Raw genomic sequence first — 25,492 nt, forward strand, 5'->3', positions numbered from 1 at the left:
TATGTTTTATTTCTTCTATTTCTGGAAAGATTTCTAGATCTATGTTTTCTATAGATATTTCTCTTTCCACTGTTTTTTCTTTGTTTAGTTTTTCTATCTTTTGTTCTAATTGGTCAACCTTATTTTCTAAAATTCTTATTCTTCTTTCCAAATAATGTTCTAAAGGCACATTTTCTTCGATTTTTTCTTTTTTAGTATTTTCTATTAAAACATATTCCTGTGCAAGCTTTTCTAAACAGTATTTACATCCTTCTATATAACATAGCTGACATTGAAACCTTAATTCTATTGACGGATATTTATTACAGTTATAACATGCTTTACTATAATTTCCTTTCCTATGTTCCCATTTATGGATACATTCTACATCAACTAATTCTAAGTCTTCCAATACTTTAAAATCTTCTTTCATTTCTTCTAAATATATATTATCCATGATAGTTCTGTTTTCTGATTTTTCTAAAATTTCATCTATAAAACTTATGTCTTCTTGTTCTATAAAATCTGTTAAAGTTAAGTCTTCAGATACTATACTATAAATACTTTCTGTCTCTAGTATATTATCATCTATTTCTATTAAATCTTCCGAAAATAATTCTATTAAGTGAGCTTCCCTATTAAAAGAGTTATGTTTTTGTGGACAATTTGTTGCTAAATGATTTGGTTGTTTACAAATAAAACAAGATAATCTATTTCCATAAGTTCTTTCTGATCTATATCTTCTAACATGATGTTCTTTTTTGAGAAATGGTTTTCTAGCTTTGCTTTTCCTAAGATAATATTGTTTTCTAGGGTATCTTTTATAAGGCTTTCTATATTTTCTTTTTTCTTTATCTTTTTCTCCATATTTTTGTGGTGTGTATATTTCTGAGCAAAAACTATATTCTCCTTTTAATTGTCTTTGTATCTTTATAAAAGTACATTCTTCTACTTGTCTATTGATTATAAATCTTACTGCCGTACTCACATTTTTTAATGTTGGTTCCATGAGCGTTGCTTTGTATAAGGTATATATTTTCTTTTCTAAGTCGTCTGGTAATTTTGCAAATAATTTTTCTATAATTCCTTCATCATAAAAACATCCTGCTAAACAACTATAATATAAAAAGTCTTGTAAAAAAGGTTTAATGTACTTCCAGTTTCTAATTGATAATTGTTCTAGTTTTCTTACCGATTCTATCTGTGTCATTACTCCTCCTCTATTTGGACTTGTTGCTAATAGAATTTCTTCTACTCGATTAACAAAATTCATTGGATTGACCCCATGTGCCTGATCTTGTTGTAACCTATCTGGAAATTTTTGTTTAAATGCTTCCCATGCTGCTCTTGCTACTCCTCCTAAAAATATTTCTAAATATGTATACATCTCTATTACGTTATGATCGAATCCTTTTTGTATATAGTTTCTTACTACTCTAGCTTTCCAGCTTCCTATTACATCTTCTATCATTTGTGGATCGTAAGATGTTAACATTAAAGTTTTTCCTTCATCTACTGAATGCTCTTTTATTTCTAATTCTAATGGTCTTCTTTTTCCCCTAGAACTATTTTTCCTTGTCCTATTTCTGTTCCTAAAAATTCTATATTTTTTCTAAAAAATTGTGCTTTTTTATTACTGATTATTATTCCATGTTTAATAAATTTTGAGAAAACTAATTTTAGATGACTTACATGTTCTTCTTTGTTTTTTGAAAATACCAATATATCATCTATATATACTATGACAAAATCTTTATATTTATTAAAAATATTATCCATTTTTCTTTGAAATATGGCTGGTGCATTTTTTAACCCAAAAGGCATTACTAACCACTCATAGTGTCCTAAAGGACATGTAAAAGCTGTCCATTCTATACTTTCTTTATGCATTTTTACCTGCCAAAATCCTGACTTACAATCAAATTTACTAAAAATATATCTATATTGGATTCTATTTATTAACTCATTTTTATCTGGTATATCATAGCTATCTTCTTTAGTATTGTCATTTAATCTGGAATAGCAGAAATAGCACTGATAAAGTTAGAAATCTTAATATCTTAGCATTTTATTTTAGTAATCTTCCAAAACAAAGTTTTTCATATTATGTAGTGGTAAAAGGAAAAATACCTGGAATCTATTCCAAATGGATTTCCGTTATAGAACAAATAAATCATTTTCATAATCCTTTATGGAAAGCATTTCATAGCATACATGAAGCATTAGAATTTGCTAGGCATAATATAGGAACAACATTTTATGTAGATCCTAAGGCTAGCATGGACAGCATGAGGGCTCCAGTATATCAAAATACAGATGCCCCTAGTAGCAGTAGAAATTATCAATATGCATTAGAAAAAGATAACACAAATAGAATAGAATTTTGTAGACATTGTAAGAGCATGGAGCAAGCTATTAGAAGTTTAAATTTAAAGTGTAGAAATTTTGAAGAAGAAGATCTTTCTCAAAAAGAAAAGATAAAATCTTTAACCGAACAACTGAAAGAAATGTATAAGATCTCAGGCTCACAAGGAGATACTATTCTCTCACAAATTTCTGAGATTGGGGAGCTCAAAGGAAGGCTGTCTCATACAGCATCTCAAATGGCCAGTTCTTCATCCGGCCCATTAAAACAGACAATTTTTATAAAAGAAAAGCCCATTTCAGAAAGACCATTTGAATTTCTTAAGCCCAGAATATTCTTTAAACCATATCACCTACTTAGTTTCATCCCTTTACATATCCAAGAAATTATTAGCCAAAAAGCCCAAGCCCAATATTATTCAAAATTAATGGCAGTCCAACAATACTTTTATGAAATAGCAAAAGACCCAATTAGAAATACAGCAGCCATTAGACTACATCCATCTTTCTTCATCGACCCAGAAAAACATTGCCCAAACAATCCAGAAGCCTGTGACCACCAGAAAATAAATAGCCATTGTATACATACACTCAGTAATTTTTTCCTCAGAGCCACTATTATCTTATCAAAATATTCATCCCCAAAGATACTAAGAGTAAATGGGGAAAGAGTTATTTTAACACCCAATTTCTTATGGATGCCGGATTCCTGGAAAAAATTATTGTTACAAATCCAGAAGATACTCATTGTCTTGGAACTCATCTCGGATACTTCATCAGAAAAATGCTAGACTATGGACAGTGGGCAACTGTACATATCAAATCCGCGCCAGCAGAATGGATAGGATTTTTTGATATAGAACCAGCAATACATAGAATGATGATTACAGTCAGCAATATACCACCAGCAAGGAGAACGACAGAAGAACTAGAGAAAATCAGCAGCAGTCTAGTGGAATGTCCATTAGAATTGAAAGAACAATTGATAAATGCTAAAATGATCCAATTAGCTTACAGACATTTCATAGATCAATGGGAAAATGGAATTAGGTTAGTATATGAAAATAAGATACAAAAGATATATGTCCCATACAGGTTTAAGTTAGAAAAAGATTTCACTATAAGTACCAATTATCCAGAAGTCTTTGAAAAATATTTGGAAGGATATTATATGAGCACAGGAGCAAGGCATTTGGATATCGAAGCAGATGAAGAATATAATGATGATCATTATTGGGAAACAATGGGACCAGAAGAAATGAGCAACATCGAAAATATGATGGAAGGATAATTCTTCGGCCATCTTGTCAAAAGCTATAATGTATAGATCGGTCATAAAGCTTTTATTAGTTATCAGGCCACATTGTATAGTTTGGCCAAATTTATTTAGAATCTATGTATAGGTCGGTCATAATGCTTTTATTAGTTGTCGGCCACATTGTATAGTTAGGCAAAATTGATTTGATGTTTTTACGGATTTCAGAAGGTCTTAAGTCCGTAAAGTTAACATGTCATGTCCACGGACTTTGAGTCAAAAATTTTAAGTCCGCACAGTTTGCACAAGAAGTCTATAAAGGCATACGTCCCAAACCAATGTTGGGTACGATGCACTTACATCCTGTAAATTAAAGCATCCAATAAAAACTCCAATTTCATACGTTCTTTAGCAGTTTTTTACAAGTCTTTAGCTCTCTCATATTGCTAGCATAAGACGAAAGAGAAATAAGAAAAGTAGAGATTTGGGCAGCCAACCCTAGATTAGATCCAAACAACCGGAAACTCTGAAAAAGATACCTTGTTTTTAGGATCCTAAAAGACCAAAAGACGGTGTAGTACCCATTAAAGCCTTTCAGTTACAAAGCAGGCGCCAGGGGAAGATCCGGTGAGGCAAAACTCCTAATCACAAGATTCCCATTTTCATAGCATCAGAAGGAAAATTTGGATTTAAAGCAAGGAAGGTAAAATCTCAGTTATCTTTCTTAAAGTATCTAGTAGTCATCTATTTCTTAAATTCCAGTTAATCATCCTGATATTTTATATGAATTTTGAACCGCCTTTTCAATTTACATCCACTCCAGAAAATGCATACAGATTAGCATTACAAACCCTCAGACAACCAGATACCTATTATTATTTTGACAAAATTTTAGAGGAAATTGAAACAACAGACCAGTGTTTAGCACATATACAAATAGAAGACGCTAGATTATCTAAAGTAGCACACCACCATCCCGCATCATTTCTTAAAAATTTAAGACAAGCAAAAATAGATTTACTTTGGCATAAATACTCTGAATTAAAATCAATAGAAAGACAAAAATTAGAAGAACAAGAAAAATACAAAAATAAAAAGATTTTCTGTAACAAGATCTGTGGTATATCGGACTAAGCATGATTGAGAGAAAGAAGCTCTGCTTCACTGCACACTCTCTCCTCTGCTCCACGTACCAAAGGTCCGCAATTTGGAATCCGTTCCTGTAATAAGTTGGTATCAAAGCTTGCCTTCTTGGTAAGCCTGATCCAAAAACAATTTTAATAATAGATAAAAAAATTAGAATATTTAGACTTAGAAATTAAAAATAGATCTAGAAACATAATAACTTTGGATAATCATAAGCATATTTGTTATTTTCAAAACACCTATAAACATATTTTACACAGCAAAGAAGATAAAAATTATAATAGCCTTATTGATCTAGTAATATCTTTAGGGGAGTCTTTAGAAAAACATAAAGAAAATAATTCTCGGATAATAGAAAGTTTATTAGAATCAATAAAGAATAAAAATAAAGTAATAAAGACGCTAGTAGAAAATCAGGATTACTTAAAGGAACAAAATAATAAAATAATAAAAATGATAAAACATTTAGAAGAACTAAAACAATTAAAAATAGAACATAAAATTAATACAGAAAAAATAACTAAAGAAGTATTAGAAGAGATAAGACAAAAATCTATAGAATTAAAACAATCTTATAATCAAGTAGAAGTACTATTACATAAAATAGAAAAAATCATTTTAAGTTAATATATGAGTAGTAATAGTAATAAGCCACTTCCTGGTATCAGAATTTTTGTCCTTTTAAAGAGGTTTTATTATACAATGGTGCTATTAGGTTATTTAAATTTTTAATAAAAGGTCTTGCATAATTTAATAATCCTAAGAATTGTTGAAGTTTCTTTGTTTCTTCTATCTTATCTGGAAATTCTAAAACCTTTTTACAAATATGTGGTTGTAATTTTAGGTCGCCACATGTCTGAAATGCAGCGACCTTGAAATATTATTTTCTCTTTCATTTGTTTGTCATGTGTGGATTTTTTTTTTTTATTATGTCGTGTGGAGACCGAGAAAAAAGTTTTTTTCGCCGCATCCGGTTTGGACGCGGCGACTCAAAGTTCAATTACTCTAAGGTGTGAAAAACAAATAATTAACGAACCAGCTCGGACGATTGTATTGATGAGTAAAATTATGATTGAAGCTTCCTTTCCAAGAGTGAAACAGTATTGGATTATGGTTCTAATTCTTATTACATTGTGGCAATAATTTCTTATTACAAAATATTAAAAATAGTACTTATATAAAAACATTTTGACTTTCCTTTTTCCTTGTTTGTTCTTATTACTAATTCTTTTTTATTTTTAAATATATTGATATTTTCTTTTAAAAATACTTGAGTATCACAAATTATCGTAAAAACATATAGAATTTATTTAGTAAAAATAACTTTATAATTTCTATAATTACATCTACAATTGTACCACTGTTTCCTAGACACTATAATATTTTTTAACTAAAAAATATAATAATATCATTGTGTGAAATAAGATTATCAAAGAATAATTTATTCGAGCGTGTAATGTCTTTTCATACCTCTCAGAAAATCAGCCTACATGTTTGACCATTTGTCTACATAGTGGACAATCTGTATGTAAATTTTTATACATTGACATTTATATAAGGGAATTTCGCCAATTTGGTCCCTAAACATTTTCACTTAAACCAATTTCGTCCTTCATGAAATATTTTAACTAATTTAGTCCTTGAACTAGTTTTTTACTTCCAATGTAGGACTTTTTACTAAATTTTACTCAATTTGCGTGGACCAACAGGGATATAATTGTCACACTGGCTTAATCTGCTGCAATTATTCGCCGAGGAGGAAGAGTCCCTGAACACTTTCCCTTTCACAAATAATATACTATCTTTTTATTCTCATATAAGAAACTTCATTAAGTGGCTTGATTTGACAACTATAAAGCCTTTTGATTTCAATACTTAAAACTATCATATGCCGTCTCAATTCAATCAATCCTTATTATTTCAAATTTTTTTATTGAGTTAAACAACCTTTTGGGAATCCATCTTTTGAAGCAAGTATTGCAGATTTACTTGCTTCAGATGTCAATGGCATACAGAGCTTGAATACATATCTGGCAGCAAATCCATCATATCTTGATGTGTTGATTTTCATTTCAAAGATGAACCAAAACATATTCAATCCGTGTAATAGCTTCAAGCAGATAATGACAAATGGAAGTAGTTAACATCGAAATTTCTACATAGCGATTCTGTCATAATAATTCCTTCCTTTCACAAGACAAACCTTAGCCAAGGCTGCTTATGGCTTCTGGCACCAGGAAATGTGGTTACCTTGTTTTTCTCCTCCCTCTCTGCGTGCTGTTTATGGGGACTTCTGCATACCCCACTCAGATTAGTCGTATATATCCTTTTGCCTGCTCTAACAGCATCAAGACGTGCAATTCTTACCTTTACCAGCACAATGGCTTTAAAAAAGAGCAGATTGCTTCTTATTGCTCGGTGAATACATCACAAATCCGGCCGATCACTGACAACAACAGAAATGACTACCTTGTAACTGTACCTTGTTCTTGCAAAAATGTTAATGGCACTGTCGGGTACTTCTATGATACTGACTACACTTTGCAAAGAAACGACACCTTTGCAAATGTCTCTAATCAGATTTATAGTGGGCAGGCTTGGAAAGTTGGCGGAGAAGAAGACTACACTGCAGGACTGAATGCCACCATGCATCTCTTGTGTGGATGCGTAGAAAGTGACTCTCAGATTGTGGTAACTTATACAGTCCAACCTCTTGATACCTTATCAAGTATTGCAGATTTACTTGCTTCATATGTCAATGGCATACAGAGCTTGTATATTATTTGTGAAAGGGAAAGTGTTCAGGGACTCTTCCTCGGCGAATAATTGCAGCAGATTAAGCCAGTGTGACAATTATACCCCTGTTGGTCCACACGAATTGAGTAAAATGTAGTAAAAAGTCCTACATTGGAAGTAAAAAACTAGTTCAAGGACTAAATTGGTTAAAATATTTCATGAAGGACCAAATTGATTTAAGTGAAAATGTTTAGGGACCAAATTGGAGAAATTCCCTTTATATAACTTTTATTACATTAATTTTATACATTTAAATGTCCTGATTTGAAATATTATAACACTTTTCCTTTATTTATATTAGACAGTTATAATTGGACATTAATATCCATAAATATCGAAAATAAATATAATTCATTAATCCATATCTATAACATGATCCTATTTGTGTTTATAGATATGGAGTTGATATGAAGTCCCCATTAGCAAGTGACCTTACAAATTACACGTAAAAGCGAACAAAATTCTAAAAAAAAAAGTTGTGAACTAATCTAACAAATTTAAATTTAAAATAAAAATTATGTTTTAAAACAGAATATAAACCTCATTACTAGCAGTTGATCAATGATCAATCAATGGCTAGGATAAAGAAATTACAGTTGTAAAATAAAATTTGTGCCTTTAAAATAGAACCTAATCCATGTTACTAACCGTTGATCGATGATCAATCAACGGCTAGGATAAAACAAATTTCAATTTTAAAACCTAAATGTTGTTACTAGTCGTTGCTTGCTAACCGATCAACGGTTAAGTTCTACAAAAAAAACTTATTTGGATACGGTGACTGCAGAAATTTTAAAAAATTGGTGAAGGTATGAAATAAAAAAAAACTTTTTCCCAGTAAAAAATTTTTTTCACAATGTTTTGACACATGACAAAAAAATGAAAACTCCGTTTGGATTGGTCATTTTTTCAAAAACAAGTTTTTCAAATACAATACTACAATAATACACAATAATTCAAAAAACATCCTATCCATACAATATATCAAATATTTCAAAAAAAATTATAGTAAAAATTTTTTATATACACTGCTACAGTAAAATTTTTCAAAAATACCCCCAAAAATGGCTAATTCAAATGGAGTTGTTTCATGGTCATTGCATTTCAGAGATGCGGCAACCCTGTGCGAGGAAGAGATTTCTAGTGCTCTTGAGTTTTTATCCTAATATCACCTTGTACTCTTGAAGTTTTAAAAATCTCACGTAACTCCCCTTGAATGACAATTTATGTAACTATCACCCCTAATGTGTAAAAGCTATAATAAATAGTGCATCGAAGGAGATATTATATATTATTTTTCACTTTTACCCTTGTACAATTTTATTTATGAATTTTGAAATATGAAAAAAAAACAAGATCGAATATTAAATTAAAAATGTAAGAATTTGTAAGACAAGGATAACTTCTGAAACTACTTCAACATTATAAAAAGGTAAAAACTTCAAGAGATTGGTTGGAACAATGAGGAAATTAAGAGCAAAGATTTTATAGCAAATATATACAAAAATTTTACTGCAAAAAGGGAATTTGGAGAGAAAATTTTAGGAGATCGATTATAACAAAGATGAGTATTAAAAGCAAAAGTTTTTGTAACAAAGAGGGAGAAAAATATTTTGAATGGCATTCTTGTTATTTGTTGTTAGGTGTTTTTAGCTTGTAGGATTTTTTTTCCTTTTCCCAACCTTTGCTACTTAAAAAAGTAGGAAAATATTGAGAGTAATATATTGTCATTTCAACACTTCTGATTGGAACATCTAGTCATATCACATTAATAGGTGATGTAAATGTATTTTTAAAACTTTAAACATGATAGGTGGTGACATTAGGATCAACCTCAAAGGTTTTTGAGGTTTCTGAAATTAACCCTTTGTATTCCCTCCAGTGAAGGATTCGTTGTGGTCTGTGCGGAAGATACTTTCCGCTGATATTATAGTGCACATCCTAACCACTTGCATATTTATATATATTATCTGTAATTACTCCGCTAGTAATATGCCATCTTCCAGGATGGGCAAAAAGTGATGAGCTCACCAACTACGCCATCATACCATCCAATTCTCTCATGTTAACTCTCCCTACTTTCAATACTCAACTCGAAGAGGAGAGAAGCCAGCAAGGTTTTGGAAGAAATTACTAACAAAGCTTCAAAAATGGCAGGAGGAGTGAGGAGAATCAAGCTGGGATCACAATGCCTAAAGGTATCAGTGCAAGGCTTAGGCTGCATGGGAATGCCTTTTGGCTATGGCCCTCCAAAGCCTGAGGCAGATATGATCAAGCTGATACACTTTTTTTTCCAAACGGTATTCTCTTTTTATATATATATATATATATATATATATATATAGACATTGGTCCTATTATCCTCCTGTATACTCTCTTTGAGCCACAGAGGGAAACTTTTAATATTGTTTCCACGTTACATTGGAAACAAGTCTAGTTGCAAATTGTGCCATTTTATGAGCACATGTATTTCCATCTCTATAAACAAAAGAAAAAGTACAGTACTGGAACATGTCACTCAATTTCTTATATCTTCCATTATGGTGGCTATTGGTGATTCCTCCATGCCTCCCTTGTGGATTTTTTCAATGGCAGCTTTGCAATCAGATTGCATCTCTATACTTTGCCACCCAGTTTCGCTTGCCATTATCAGTCCCTATCGGATTGCATCTGCCTCTTCTATTTCAACTCCACAGCTGTTAGACTTTCTGATACCTCTTGCTTCAACAAGGTTTCCATAGCTGTCTCTCGCTATCATCCCTAAATCTGCTCCTGCTAATTTAGTAGAGACAGCTGCATCAGTGTTGATCTTCACTACGCCTGCGTCTGGTGGCCTCCATTGGTGGCTTTGCATTTGGTGACTCTTTTCTGTCTTGTGCTTTTCATCATTGTCCAGCTATTCCTCTTGAAATTCCAGCCATTCATTCTTTGCATTATCCAAGATGGACATATGATCTCCATACTTCCCTTCATACTGTCGAGCATATCTTGCTTTCCATATTTGCCAGATGATGTTTGCTGTTAATGTGATGTGGTCCTCTCCTTTTGGTCTTTTCCTTGCCTTTAATATACCTTCCTACCACCTCCAGATGTTTGATACTCCATCCCATTGTATTGGGGCCAATTTCCATATAGGTTCAGCATTGCTGCAAAAAAAAGATCATGTGTTCCACTATTTCCTCCCCTTCACCACAACATTTGTTTAATAGAGAGCATTTTCTTGTTCTTTTGTGTATCAGCTCATTCACAGGAATCCTATTGTGTAGGCATCTCCATATGAAATGTTTGATCTTTGGCTTCATCTTTAATCCCCACAAGCTCTTCCACATTTTTTCCTTATGCTGTGCATAGCTAGTTTCTCCCTCGCCTTGATCCTCCTTTCTCCTCTGGCTTACCTCCTTTTTTTCCACTGCATATCCAGATTTCATTGTATATGTTCCTGATTTTGAGTATTTCCAATAGACCATATCCCTCATGGGATACAAACTTAGGGGCATCTGTAAGATTTGTGAAACTTCCTCCTCTGAGAAAGTCTCCTCAATTAGTTCCTTATTCCATTTTCTCTTTTTATCAAATCTGCCACTGTTTGTCGACTACAACCTAGAGGTTTCTGCATTGCTATTTTCCTAGTTGATGACCACATGAGCCATTTGTCCCTCCATATGTTTATAGTAGTCCCATCTCCCACTCCCTTCCACATTCCTTTTTGCAGCACCGAGCAAGAACTGCAAATACTTCTCCATACCCAAGATGCATTCCTTGGAGCTTCTCCTTCCCAGCCTGTTTGCGATAGTTTGTACTTCGCTCCTAGCACCTTACTCACTATTAATTCTAGCTGCAGTAAGTGTTTCCATAGTTGTTTTGCTAATAAAGCACTATTAAAATGCTCTAATTCCCTGAATCCCAGGCCTCCATTTCCTTTCACCTGTGTGATTTTCTCCCATCTTATCCATTGCAGCTTCCTTTCCTCTTCATTTTGGCCTCTCCAGAATTTTGCCATGTGGCCACATATTTTTGTACACAGTCCTTTAGGTAACCTGCAACATGACATTGTGTAAGTGGGTAATGCCATAATGACCGACTTGAGAAGTACCTCTTTCCCGGCATAGCTGAGTAAATTGTGCTTCCATCCTTGCATTTTGGATCTTGCTTTATCAACAATGTAGGCGAAGACTTGCTTTTTTGATCCTATTATCACTAAGGGGAGTTCCAAGTATTTGCCACTGTTTGCCTCTTTGATGTTGTTCATCTGCTCTGATAGGTTGCAATTTTATCATTTATTTTATTATTAATTCTCCCTATTACTTGACCTGATGTGAATTAATTATTAGATTCTAGTCACTTTTCGTAATTTATATTTATTTCAGGGAGTAGAATAAAAATATCACAATAAAGGCCAATTTGACAGTTATCGGGAAAGAGTTCACATAGCAGACAATCGAGGGCATTTTTGGAATAAGGAGATACAAGTCTTTTTTGGTAATTCGCAGAGGGCAGCATTAAAAGGAGGAACGCAGGGCTGAAGTAAAAAAGTCTTATTCTTCCTCTCCGGAAGGGGGCCGCCGCGCAAGGAGAGCAGTTTTTGAAGCATCAGATCTTTTCTTTTCTCTTGTAGGCATCGGATGAAGCAGCCAGTTTCATTCTTAGCTTTTCGTCTTGTAGCTTAGCCGCAGTTGTTGACTTTTCTTCTTAGTTTTTGTTAGCTAGTTAGTTTTTTCTTACGTATGAAGATTGCTGAGGAGCTTAGTTTTTGTCTTTGATTCTGCCTATTCAATTTCTCTTCTCCGAATGTCGCACAAAAGCAAACATACTCAGTGGACTCTCGTAGCTTCTTTTCTTTATTGAATAGACGAATTGAATTCGCCCAACTTCCCAATTGATGGCCGCAGCCTTTGCTACAATTTCTGGTGGGTTTCGTTCATCAATCATGAACTAATTTTTTCACTCTAGTCAAGAGACAACGGAGGCTCTGGTTCGCCTAAACTTGTGAGATCAATTTAATTTTATCTTTTCTTTTTATTCATTGGTATTCGCATATTCCCTGGTTGCAGTGCTTATGATTGTTTAATTAATTGATTGTCTTGGATCCGGATAATTAGTTAATTTAATAATCTATTGTCAATTGAGGTGTTAAATCCGTAATTGTTTAATTGCCTCAAAATAGTGACAACTGGCATAATTAGACTTGTGTCAGGGGAATACGCGGGCTAATCTAAAATAACCCTGGTAGTGCGTTATTTGATTAGAATAGGGCTCCTCTAATACGTAAGGTAATTGGGGAATTAAATTCTATGGGCGTACCTAGGATTATTTCTCAATTAGAGCAGTGATTAACGGGCGTACCTTAATCATCGACACAGTAAGGAGGGGTTGACTGTCATCGCCTGTTTGGCAGTTATAACCTATTTATTAGTAAATAATTGGAATTGTCTTTGTTTCGATGATCAATTAGGTGCACCATTGCTGAAGTTATTTCTTGGCTAGATTCTTAATTATCACTCATTTGATTTTAGTAATTTGTTATTTAATTTTTAGTAGTTTCTTAGATTTTATTTGAATTTCTTTTATTGTCACCTTCTGCATAAAAACACCCCCTTGTTACTGTGAATTTGAAAAGAAACAATTACTTCCAGTCCCTGTGGATTCGACCCTGCTTACCGCTATCTGCAGAAATTACTTTTAGTTTGAGCAGGTTTTATTATTGCACAGGCTGACAACCTGTCATGCTCACAGGTCTGCCTTCTTTGTTGTCTGCTGCAATTTTTGCTAAAAAAAAAAAGCAGCAGACTTCTCATAGTTGATACACTGTCCTGAGGCTAGCTTATACTTTGCAAGAATCCCTCGCATGGCTCTAGCTTCCTATGGGTGCGCTTTACAGCAAAATAAGGAATCATCTGCAAAGAATAAACGGGATAGAACAGGTCCATTCTTGCTCACTTTGAGACCTGTGATCTGCCTATTTGCAATTGCCTTTTCCATGAGATTTGACAATCCTTCAGAGTAGAACAAAAAGGTAGGGGGATAAAGGGTCCCCCTGTCTAATACCTCGACTAGGTTCCACATACCCCACCCTCTCCCCATTAAAGTTGAACGAATAGGTCACTGATGTCAGGCAGCTCATAATCCGTCTTACAAAAATAGGACAAAAACCCATTTTTAACATCATTCTACCCATAAATTTCCATTTCAGTCTGTCATAAGCCTTTGACATGTCAAGCTTTAGGGTCATAAAAGCAGTATTACCCTTCCTTTTGCTTTTTAAAAAATGCATGATTTCATGGGCCAAAATGATATTATCCACAATCTGTCTTCCAGGTACGAAGGCAGACTTAGAATAGCTAATGCATAAGACAGATAACTTTTTTCAATTTATTGGCTAGAATTTTTGCTATGATTCTATAGAGCACATTACAAAGACTGATTGGTCTATTGTTGGACAAAGATATTGGATTTTCTACCTTAGGAGTTAGGGTTATACTGGTCTCATTTATGCTCTTCAAAAGATGGCAATTACTCAAAAAGCTGTGAATAGCAGACACCACATCAGTTTTAATAGCATGCCAATATCTTTGAAAAAATAAGGGTGTCATACCATCAGGTAAGGTGCTTTATTTGGGTGCATGGAGAACACAGCTGCTCTAACCTCTTTTTTCTCAACAGGTTGTATCAAATTCTGATTTAGTCTGGATCAAGCTGATACACTATGCCATCAATAGTGGCATCACTCATCCGGACACCTCTGATGTCTGTGGCCCCCATACTAATGAAATCCTCATTGGAAAGGTGTAATCAAAGCCTTATAAGCCACAATGGCCAGAACCCTTTCTTTTCTTTTGTTTTGGTTCAAGAAAGTATAATGATGGCTTAATGCAATTTTTGGTCTTTTTTTTTTGGGAGTTATTGATGGATTTTTTTTGTTAAGATTTTTATACTGTTTCTAGGTTTTTTTTTTTTGGTTGCCTGGGTTTCTGTCTTATCTTTTTTGGAATTTTTGTGGAATGGTATTCTGCTTTTTGATAAATTAATTTGAATGTTGTGGATGTAGGCATTGAGGTGGGTGCAAAGGGAGAAAGTTCAAATTGCTTCGAAGTTTGCCTCAAGAATTTTGGAAAGTGGAGAACGTACAATATGTGGCGATCCAGACTAGGTGAGGGAAGCTTGTGAGGCCAGTTTGAAGAGGCTAGATGTTGATTATATTGATCTCTATTATGTGCATCGGATTGACATAAAGATTCCTATTGAAATCACGGTTTGTTTTCGTAGTCTTCTATTTCTCTATCAATCTCTTTTGGATTAATTAATTCAGTTCGAGTTTTAGTAATAATCATTCAGAGCAATTTGTCATATACTAGCAATTTGTGCAAGTTGGACTATCATTTATGTAATCCATGATTCCCTGTTTGCAGCTCTAGAATTAGGAGCAGTTCCCAAAATTATGATGAAATGTAAAAGCATTCTACAAAATGATGCGAGATCTCGTTGAATGGGACTTTGATCAAAGTCCAACTTTTTTAGACCTCGTATTTACCAAATGCAAGCTCTATTGTATTCGCATTCCACAAATTCATTAGGACCCTCTTCTACACAACATACAACCAAAAACACCCATTTGTAGAACAATGTTGAATTTCATCATAATATTGGGAGTTTCTCCAAGAATCAGAGTTAGATAAATTTGCATTACTGCGAAATGATCTCCCAAACCCCTCCCCCCCAAAAAATAAAAACCCAAAAAGAAGAAAACCAAAAAAGGAGATCTATTTCCTCATTTGAAGCCTGTGCAAGTAAACAGCAGCTAAGTCTAGTTTGGATTATACTGAATTATTGTTTTCAGTACTATTTATTTTGAGGAGTAAGTTTGCAAAACTGTAAAGTTAGTTTCAAGTGTTATTGTGTTCATTAAATTAATTAAAGGGTTCCTACCGAAATCACGGTTTGTTTTACCTTTCCCTTGATACTTATCAGTCCTTATTTTTATTCTTTTTCTTTTTGAAGATCTTATTGGTCTTTCTTGGATTAATGGCAAGTACTTGGAGGTTTGCAAATACTCCGATTATGTCATCTTGGAAAGCTACATAGAAAGGTGAATTAGCTCCTAGCAGTTGATTCCTCTGTAATCTTGTTTTCTTTGAAGCTCATGTTATATAAGTTTACATGAAGCTTTGTAATCTGTTTATATGATACACGGAAAGTAACAAATGAAAACAGATAATGAGTACAGTGAATCCGAGCTGGGAAATCGACCACATGAATCCCTGCAAAATAACCACAAAAGTTTTCAGGGTTTGCACAGCAGTTTCTGTGATTATAATATGCTTGAAAGCACTAGGATTGATGCCCGCCCAATTCTACCTCTTCGTCCGATCTTTTACCGTGATATTTTGGCTTTTAGAAGACTAAGACGGAGAAAATAAGCCCCCAGGATTAATCTAGCGATAAAGCGGGCTCTTGGATTACATGAGATCCTAGATTCGAATATTTTCTTAGACTTGAATCCCCTGTCTAACCTAGGTGCGTTGTGAAGGGTTACGGCGTATATCCCAATTTAGTGCGTCACCTTGGGTCCTAAGTGGCTCAAGTCGAACATGTTTCGGATCACAAAAAAATAATAATAAAGTGAAAATGTGAGTGCATGTTTCGGATTATAAAAAAAATAATACAGTGAAAATGTGAGTGAGAAACCATAGGAAGAAAGGTGGAGGAAAGAAAACTAAGGGAGGTAATTCAAGTTTCGGTTGCTTTTCCTTTCTATCTATATACATGTAATTGATTGTATATTATACTAGGTGGAATAATTTTAAAGGATGTTCAACTTGATATTTTCTCAAGTACTCTTAATTAAATAACTAAATTAGTCGAGGAGAATTTGGTTCAGAAGTTTTGGATTCAAATTCCTCGATTTTCTTCCTTTTTTAAAAAAAATTCACCTTTTTCTTGTTGGGAAATTTTTTGTTAAAAAAAGCTAATTGATTATTCTGATTAGTTGTGTGTGTTAACAAGTTAGTGAGCGCTTAATTAAGAGTGAAAAAAATAAGGAGATTGAAACAGTGGGGAGGGTCAATAGAGCGGGGTTTGTATGAACTCCCGAACTGAGTCTAAAGTCTAAACAGTTGGTAATGAATATGCTTTGATGGTGGATATTGAAAGGCCAAGAAAGAAACCCGATTCTGGTGATTAATTTAAATATCGCATTGTGTCCCCACTTTGCCGGATCTTATTTTACAATTTATCCGGCCCCATTCCACGCTCTGTCCTCGCTCCACACGCAAGACAAGAGACGCAAACGGTTGTAAGAAAAAATATTTGGGTCAGTTTTATTTCAATTTCACATGTAATTTACTTTATTCACGATATAACTCACTTTTAATAATTTATAAAAATAAAATAAAATTTTATAAGTTTCATTCATGACGTTAAAATTGATGTATAAGATATCATATGAGCCCTACATTTTCTTTTTTTATCAAATGGGCGTCAACGTTTTTGCATGATTGCTGTCAGCAACAACTATAGTTTGTGCCTCAACTTTGAGACGTGACGCAATGACAGTTATTAGATCGTTCTGAATGGTGTAATATTTTTTAAATATTTTATAATTCTAAATAAATTGCTTACACATCTTTACAACAATACAAATATAATATTTACTATTTTTATGAATTTTATACATAATAATCGCGTCTCCATGACACTTTACAAGGTAAATTCTGTAGTGTATTCAGCTAATCAAAGATAGGTGTGGAAAGGTAAAAAATATGACAAAGAAACCGGCACGTGGCAAGGGAATATTTCTACAAAAGCAAGTGGTGACCTATAACAGCTGCTGGTGGTTAGGAGATGTTGCGTACTGCAGAAGTTGGAAATGTATTGGGGTGTGACGGAATGAACATGAATATAATGGGCCTACGAATAAAACACCGAAAAAGAAGTGTAAGCAGTACTAAACACTGCCATGCTTGGCTTTGAAGCAACATATGGTCATTATTGAATAACGAGTTGAGAGCCTTTAAGAAGTGAAACTTAAGAAAATAAATGTTTGAAATATTAAGTTTTTTAATTATGTAATCTATTTTGATTATAGATGTTCTAATATATAGTCATTTGGAGGACTTCTAGAGCTGAAGTACTGAATCTTTTTTGGACTTTTAATAAATTTGAGTTATTTTTCTTTTGGTTTCTCACTTGTCTAACAACTTTTATCTAACATACTAAATTTGAATTATTGAAATTGATTTTAATTGTTATATTAGTAAAATATTAACATTTGTGGAAACTAGATTCATGGGAAGACAGATTATTGCCTGTTTCACATTAAATTGAATATAAATATCTCTACTTTACATAAAGCGTCCAAGCCTGAGAAACAGTGGATTCCAATTGATTCTCCCGATTATGGGTATTACATCAACAAAATACTATCTATTTATGGGCATTTTATTCTGAATCATTACATTTATGTAAAATACATAAATATTTGTAACAAAAATTGAAAAACTGTTACACTAATATTTTTACGAAAGGAAAATTGGTTCTCTTGTATTTAACATAAACTGATTTTTGTGAAAGTAAAAAACATATTGCCTATAACATACCAGTTCTTTATGATTTTTTGCATTATATCAACAAAATACTAGTTATTTATAGGCATTTTATTTTGAATCATAACATAAATGTTTGTAACTAAAATTGAAAAAGTGTTACGTTAATATTTTTACGAAAGGGAAACTAGTAAATTTTATATTTAACAAATTTTAAATATGTGAAAGTAAAAAAGTTTTTGCTCATACCATACCAGCTCTTTATAAGTTCTTTGCATTACATCAACAAAATACTAATTATTTATGGGTATTTTATTTTGAATCATTACATTTATGTAAAATACATAAATGTTTGTAACTAAAATTGAAAAACCATTATACTGATATTTTTACGAAAGGGAAACTGGTAGATTTTGTATTTAACAAATTTTAAATATGTGAAAGTAAAAAAGATTACGCCCATAACATACCAGCTCTTTATGGGTTTTTTACATTACATCAACAAAATACTAGCTATTTATGAGTATTTTACTCTAAATCACTACATTTATGTAAAGTACATAAATGTTTATAACTAAAATTGAAAAAGTGTTATACTTATATTTTTACGAAAGAGAAACTGGTAGAATTTGTGTTTAACATAAATTAAATATGTTAAAACAACATTACAGGTGATTTTATTAGTTACTTAATTTGTTGGAAAGAAACAAGGTTTCTTTTGTAAAATTTTATTCATTAGATTTTTTTCAAATAATTAGGGTATAAAGGTAAATTTTCACAATATTTTGTTAGCAATAGGCCCCAATTTCCTCCTAGACAGTGACGAAGCCAAGATTTTGTCCTTAGGGGGGCCAAAATGATTGGCAAACAAAATTATTCTAATTTGTTATGTTCAAAATAATTTTCATTTATTTAAATATATGGCATCCTAAAATATCAAATATTAACTTTAATTATAAATGTATATCTATTTAATAAATATGTAGCATAGTCATAACTAAAATTATGACAAGAAATAACATTTGATTAAATATCTTATAGGAAAAAATACGTTTTTAATCCTCAAAGTTTGGGTGGTTGATCAATTTCATCCTCAAAGTTTCACCCCAAACACATTGCATCCTCAAAGTTTCATAATTTTGACCAATTAAGGACAATTGAAGGGAAATAAAGAATTGATCGTTAGAACCAACGATTTTACCCATAAATGGTACTCTGTTCTTATAATGGAGGAAAGCCATAAAGAGGTGATATTTTATTGGAAAATGAGTTTATTTTTATTTTATTCGATAAATAAATTTGTTTATGAAAAAATGGGTACTCTGTTCTTATAATAGAGGAAAATCATAAAGAGCTGGTCTTTTATTGAAAAATGGATTTATTTTTATTTTATCCTATAAATAAATTTATTTATGAAAAAATGGGTACTCTGTTCTTATAATAGAGGAAAGCCATAAATAGTTGGTCTTTTTATGAAAAAGTGATACTTTGCAGAAAGCGACCGCGATTTGGTTTATGAAATTATTCCAAATAAAATTTAGAATGAATTTGTTTGTTTTGAAAGTTGTATAACGGTCGTTAAAACTCCAGAGATTGACAAAAAAAATTTTGGGCTTGCAGAAAAGCAGAGAGAAGAAGGAGAAGAATAGAGCTTTTCGTCGTTGCAATTGTTCCGTTAAAAATGGCTCCATTCGATTTTACCCATTTTTTGTTGGATAAAACCGTTGGTTCTAACGATCAATTCTTCATTTCCCGTCAATTCTCCCTAATTGGCCAAAATTACAAAACTTTGAGGATGCCTTTCTGTAACCCCAAAATTTTTTTGCCAATAATTCAAGAGAGGAAAAAGTATATTACTATAGTTTAAGGGGTAAACTGCAATTAAGTATGTAGTTAGTCATGATTTTATTGCATTTAACCCCAACAATTAACGTTAGACATAACGTATTCTGGTGCAAAAAATTCAATTATTATGAGCACTGGTTATGACAGACCGAATGAGTTTGGTAATGAGTTTGGTAATAATAAAAATTATGATAAAAAATTAGTTTAAATGTCAAGCAGACAAAGGTACTTGAAAATACTTTCACATGAGTGCTTAATAAATAGTTGACAGTTTGTTTTACTGTAACCAATTTTGTTTCCAAAATTTTTAATGAAAATTAAAGAATAGGAAACACTGGATAGATATGACTTTGCAAAAACTTTAATATAATTATTGTGTATACGAATTCAAATTCATTTGCTTACTAATGAATTTGACTTTACGTCTAATTGAATTAATTATAAATAGGTAGTCAAAATCTATCCATTTAATAGCCACTAATTAATTGATTTTATTCAGCTACCTATTTGAAACTAATAAAATCACATATCCATTTGGATTAACATGATGAATAAGAGAGCAATGAAAAGTAGAGAAATGTAGAGGGGAAATGCTGGATGAACAGAGAATATAGAAAGGAAGGGAAATAATGTTGTGCTTTGCTATTACTATTATTATTATATTAAAGGTAAATCCGCCAACTGCACATATAATTTAGGTATTCAGGTAAAATCTTAGAAATAGCTTTATTTAGGCAAAATATGCTCTAACTGCAAAAAAAAATGGCTCATTACACCAAAATTATTTCTATTATTAAACAAATTCAACTCACATACATGTTTAAGGGATATTTATGGAATAAACAATTAAGGGATATTATTATACTCCCATTTTTTCACTTCACTCCCCCATGTAAAGTAATTTTTTTAATGTTAATAAACTTCGTTGGAATTAAATTTGTAATATAAACCTTAAAGTCTTTGGAGTTTTGTATAGTTTTGCAAATGTTAGGGAGGGCCGTATGAATATGTCAAAAACCTATAGGAGGTTTCTACAATTATGTCTAATTTTATAATTAGCCAAAGCAAAAGGCAAGCAAATGCATGTACTATTTTACTTCAAGTAATAACAAGTTTAATTCAAGTAATAGTAAGTTTTTATACATAAATAGTAATTATTACTAATAACATGGCAAATTTGATTAATAATCAAGATTTACTAATTTATGGGATATATGTACTATTTTACTTTAAAACTTATCTCAAACTAGTATTAGGAAGTTTATTTGAAATAACAATAAGATGTTTTATCAATGATTAAAGCTTAGTACCTTAGTTAGTAAGTACTCATAATATAGTCGTATAATACACGATTATAGGTATAATTTAAAATTTTTTTGTACTTATATATTTTAAAATACTATGAAAAATAGTATGAACTAAATCTACTCTCCAAAAAGTAAATTTCGGATATAGAGTAGTAATTTATTTTTAAAAAAATTAAGTTGCATATTTATTCCAATTTACGCATGAAGATACATCGATCGGTGCTCTCTGGATGCGTCCAAACTCCAGTGAATATCTTTAAACTAAATTCTAATTAAAGTAGTATCCAAAATAAAAAAAATACTACTCGTATAAAAACACATCAATATAATTCGCTAATAGCAATTAAATTTGAAGTTTTAAAATATGCGTAAATAGTAATTTAGTTTAAAAATATAATTAGTATGAAGAGTATAATTGGCATAAATAAGTGTATTCAGTAAGTCAATATTGTAAACCTCCCCTGAGGTTTCTCTTCATTTCGCCTGACACCCCTAAAGTTTTAAAAGTATCACTAACCTACTTTACTTTTGTTGTTTGTGTAGCAAGATTTTTAAATATCCTAACTACCCTTTTGCTCGCTAGATAGGAATATTCGTAAACCACTTTGTTTATTTGAAAAAAACTATCATCATTTACATGGTATTTCTTTTGTATTATTACTACATCATAATGCTATACAATCACGGATAAAACTGTAAATTTGAAAAGTAACAATGATATTGGAAAACATATACACTTGCATAGTCATACCTCATTTGATCACAATCACAAAAACTACAAGAAAAACAAAATTCTATTTATTATAATTTAGAAATACATTACTGCATAGTTATCCATTATTCCAAGTTCAAGTGCACAGCAGTTTGCATTGACATTTGCAAGTCTAATTGTATATATGAATTTGACTGGGTGTTGAGCCTGTGCAATAATAATTACCTACTCAAGAAAAATATAAATTTTGTATATAGCGGTGAGTAGGGTCGAATCCACAGAGATTGGGGATAATTCGTTTCTTCTAGAGTTCAACGCATGGGGGATTTTTAAAAAATATAAAATAACTAATTAACTAACTAATGAAACAACTAATAAAAATAAACAGAAATTAATCAATAACCAATACGATTCTAGCCAAAGGTACAACTTTTCAGACACGGTCCATTCAACTGATCATCGATGCAAAGATAATTCAATTATTCATTACTAGATTGGTTATAGTTGTCATACACGCGATGAACAACCAGTCTTTCCTTAATTTCTCGATAGTTAAGGTATGACCGTTAACTATTTCTCTAATCAAGAAATAACCCTAGGTACGACCATAGAGTTTAATTACTCGATTGCATTAATAATTAGAAAAACCCAATCCTAACCAACAAACACGCTACGAGGATTTGTTTAAGTCAGATCATACGTTTCTCTAACATGAAACCAATCACGCTAGTCGCCACTGGTATTAATCGATTGAACAATTACGAATTCAATCAATTAATTTGGCATTAGATCATTAGGTTAATTCGAATATCGGGTCTATGACATTCAAATAACATAACAAGCATAAGCAATTAATCAGGAAACGTACAAATACCAATGAACAAAAGAAATAAATAAAATTAATTCGATCTCACAGATATTTGGAACCACGCTTTCAAGTTGGCCTTCAATTAGATGACAGGCTTAGCCATACCGCATAAATAAATCTCTACGCAAATCAATTGATTGCAAAGGCATCAAGTTTTTCACTAGGAAGCGAGAAATAAGAAATGTTTTTCTCGTTGGGGAATATTGTCGAACAGTAGGCGTGCGCCTGATAAAGAAAAAGAAAGAAAAGACTAAAACTATTCTAAAGACTAAGCCCCCCAAGCCTCTGCACGATTGTCCCTTTTTAAAGCCAAAAGAAAGATGACTAATGCTATCCTTGTGGTCCCCGCCGAATTGGGAGTCAAAGAGCCAAAGAATTGGAGCTCTGCCGAAGTTCCTCCTCGTTTCCTATTGATAGTAGGACTCCTTGTACCAGCCACTCCTCATCAGCAAGAGCAAACGGAAATCCGTTTCTTCCCTCTTGTGGGCCACGTTGATGGAGCTTTGCAGAAGACTCCCACGTGTGAAGTAATTTGCTTCAGAAAGTCCCTCCTTTTTTGTAATTTTCTGTTCCATTCCCTAAAATTAAGTCCAGATACCAAATATAAGTAGATATTAACAATTAAGACAATATTTGGCAGGGACACGGGGAAAATTAATAATAAAATAACCGACAATTAACACCCCATCAGAATTTACCACATATATATAGACATACATATGTATTTATATAATTATATATTTTGAAAATGTATGTATGTATACACATTGTAAAAAAAAGTAAGAAATTTAGAGAATGAAAGAAAGATTTAAAATGTAAATATGAGGGTAATATTTGAGAATTCTTCACTTTTGATATTGACATATTAAACTACTATCACGAAAAATGAAATTATACTCAGAGGAGTCCAATGATATTTCAGATAACGCCATCCGAGATTCTACAAAGTTATTCCATTCACAATATATTTATATAAAGACATACATATCCATATATCTATATATGTATAAATGTATATTTTTAAAATGTATGAATGTATACACGTTCTAAAAAAAGTAGGAAATTTATATGTAAATGGAAAAAAATTTAGAATTTAAATATGAGAGTATTATTAGATAATTTCACCATTGATATTGGCATATTAAACTACTGTCACGAAAAAAGAAATTATACTCAGTGGAGTCCAATTATATTTCGAAAATATCACTCATCCGAGCTTGTACAAAGTTATCCCATTCACAAAAATATATATATAGACATACATGCTAGGATATATACAAATATATATTTTTGAAACATCTATTTCAGCCGCCAACTCCATAATGAATACCCTTTTCGCGGTAATTCCTGTTCATTTTATATGCGTACAGTGTTTAGTTTCTCCGTCAAGCTTGGCGCCTTTTTCAATGCTCTTAGTTTCGCTCGCGACCCTCTTCCTTTGGGAGTTCATTATTTTAGGCACTCCACCTTTTCCATTTATGCTTTCAATGCTTTCAAATCCCCCAACTTTTCATATGGCCCTTCCATTCAACTTTAACACCCAACGGCTGTTCAAGTTCCAAGTCATTAAATGCCTTTACATGTGCCCATCCAAGGCACATTCTCTATCATTTGTGGCCATAATTGCTTGCTCTGACTTTTTTCTTACCTTTCCATATCTCTTTTTTGACCAATAAACAAATCACAACAACATCCCACTTTACAAACGTACAACTACATTCCATTTAAAAAAATGTCCTCAACTCCAGGTGGACTAGGGCTGCACTCTGGAGACGTCACTTCAAACTTTTGCCACTTTACAGGTGCCCAGCTGAACCTCCATTTTTACGGACTAGGGGCCTGGACGGTTGTCAGACAACCGTCCAGAAACTTTTCATGGCCAAGATGTGGTGGGCCTATCATCAACGGTAAAAAATATGGGGAACAAAATGGAGATGAGTATAGAGGATTGTAGCTCCATTAGAAACTTGACTTGTAACTCCGTTTGATCTAGCCGTTAAGCGTACAAAAAATTCAAAATCAAAATTTGAAAATCAACATTTGGTATGATCGGCGGGCTTTAAAACTCTTTCAACTTAAAAAAGGTGGGAAGAAAATAACGGTGGTGGATTTTCTCTGAACACAATACATTATCGCTGCAACTCCTTCTATTCTTCTTCTCTCAACAAACTATTTCGCATAACATAGACATAAATCTTTGTCTTCTTCTCTTCCAACTCTTAAATAAACCCTATCAAAACAGGCATCTTATCTGAAGTGTGCACAAGATAATTGTGAAGATCCGTTGCAGCAACAATACACGCCGATTTAACTTATGGATGACTGAGATAGATATTCATCGAGTAACAAATGCATAGCCGAGACTTGTGAGCGGCTCATCTGAAATCCACTGCATGGTGAACTCTGTCCAAGGTAAATGCTAATATTATATGTAATTTGATTGTAATAAATGTGTTATGTAGTGAAGCATGATTTGAAAATTATAAGAAGTATGTCATTATCCTTTTGCAGAGAATGGTTAACTTGTACAATAAAAATTCCATACAGAATTTCAAAATATAAATGAGGATGTGTACAAATAAAATAACATAAGCGTAAAAACAACTTAACAATGTGACCAACTTAAATAACTACACAAACGGTATAAATGACAATGTATAGATTTTGAGAACACTGTCAAAC

At 32.4% G+C, this 25,492-nt stretch overlaps 1 protein-coding gene across 1 annotated transcript; it reads left to right on the forward strand.

The window, feature by feature from the left end:
• The first annotated feature begins 9,690 nt into the window (after positions 1 to 9,690).
• Positions 9,691 to 14,687, forward strand: LOC113766092 (IN2-2 protein-like). The gene is made up of 3 exons (XM_027310317.1): positions 9,691 to 9,840; positions 14,234 to 14,323; positions 14,586 to 14,687. Exons 1-3 carry the CDS (start codon positions 9,691 to 9,693, stop codon positions 14,685 to 14,687), a joined length of 342 nt encoding a protein of 113 aa, XP_027166118.1.
• The last annotated feature ends 10,805 nt before the right edge of the window (positions 14,688 to 25,492 follow it).

This window comes from Coffea eugenioides, chromosome 3, assembly GCF_003713205.1.
Source record: "Coffea eugenioides isolate CCC68of chromosome 3, Ceug_1.0, whole genome shotgun sequence".
Taxonomy (NCBI): Eukaryota; Viridiplantae; Streptophyta; class Magnoliopsida; order Gentianales; family Rubiaceae; genus Coffea; species Coffea eugenioides.

What these genes read in the sequence shown, in the direction of transcription:
- LOC113766092 (XM_027310317.1), top strand. Translation starts at nt 9,691, where the DNA reads ATGGCAGGAGGAGTGAGGAGAATCAAGCTGGGATCACAATGCCTAAAG. An exon ending in TACACTTTTTTTTCCAAACG is followed by an intron (nt 9,841 to 14,233) that starts GTATTCTCTTTT and finishes GTCTGGATCAAG; the next exon opens with CTGATACACTATGCCATCAA. An exon ending in ATGAAATCCTCATTGGAAAG is followed by an intron (nt 14,324 to 14,585) that starts GTGTAATCAAAG and finishes TTGTGGATGTAG; the next exon opens with GCATTGAGGTGGGTGCAAAG.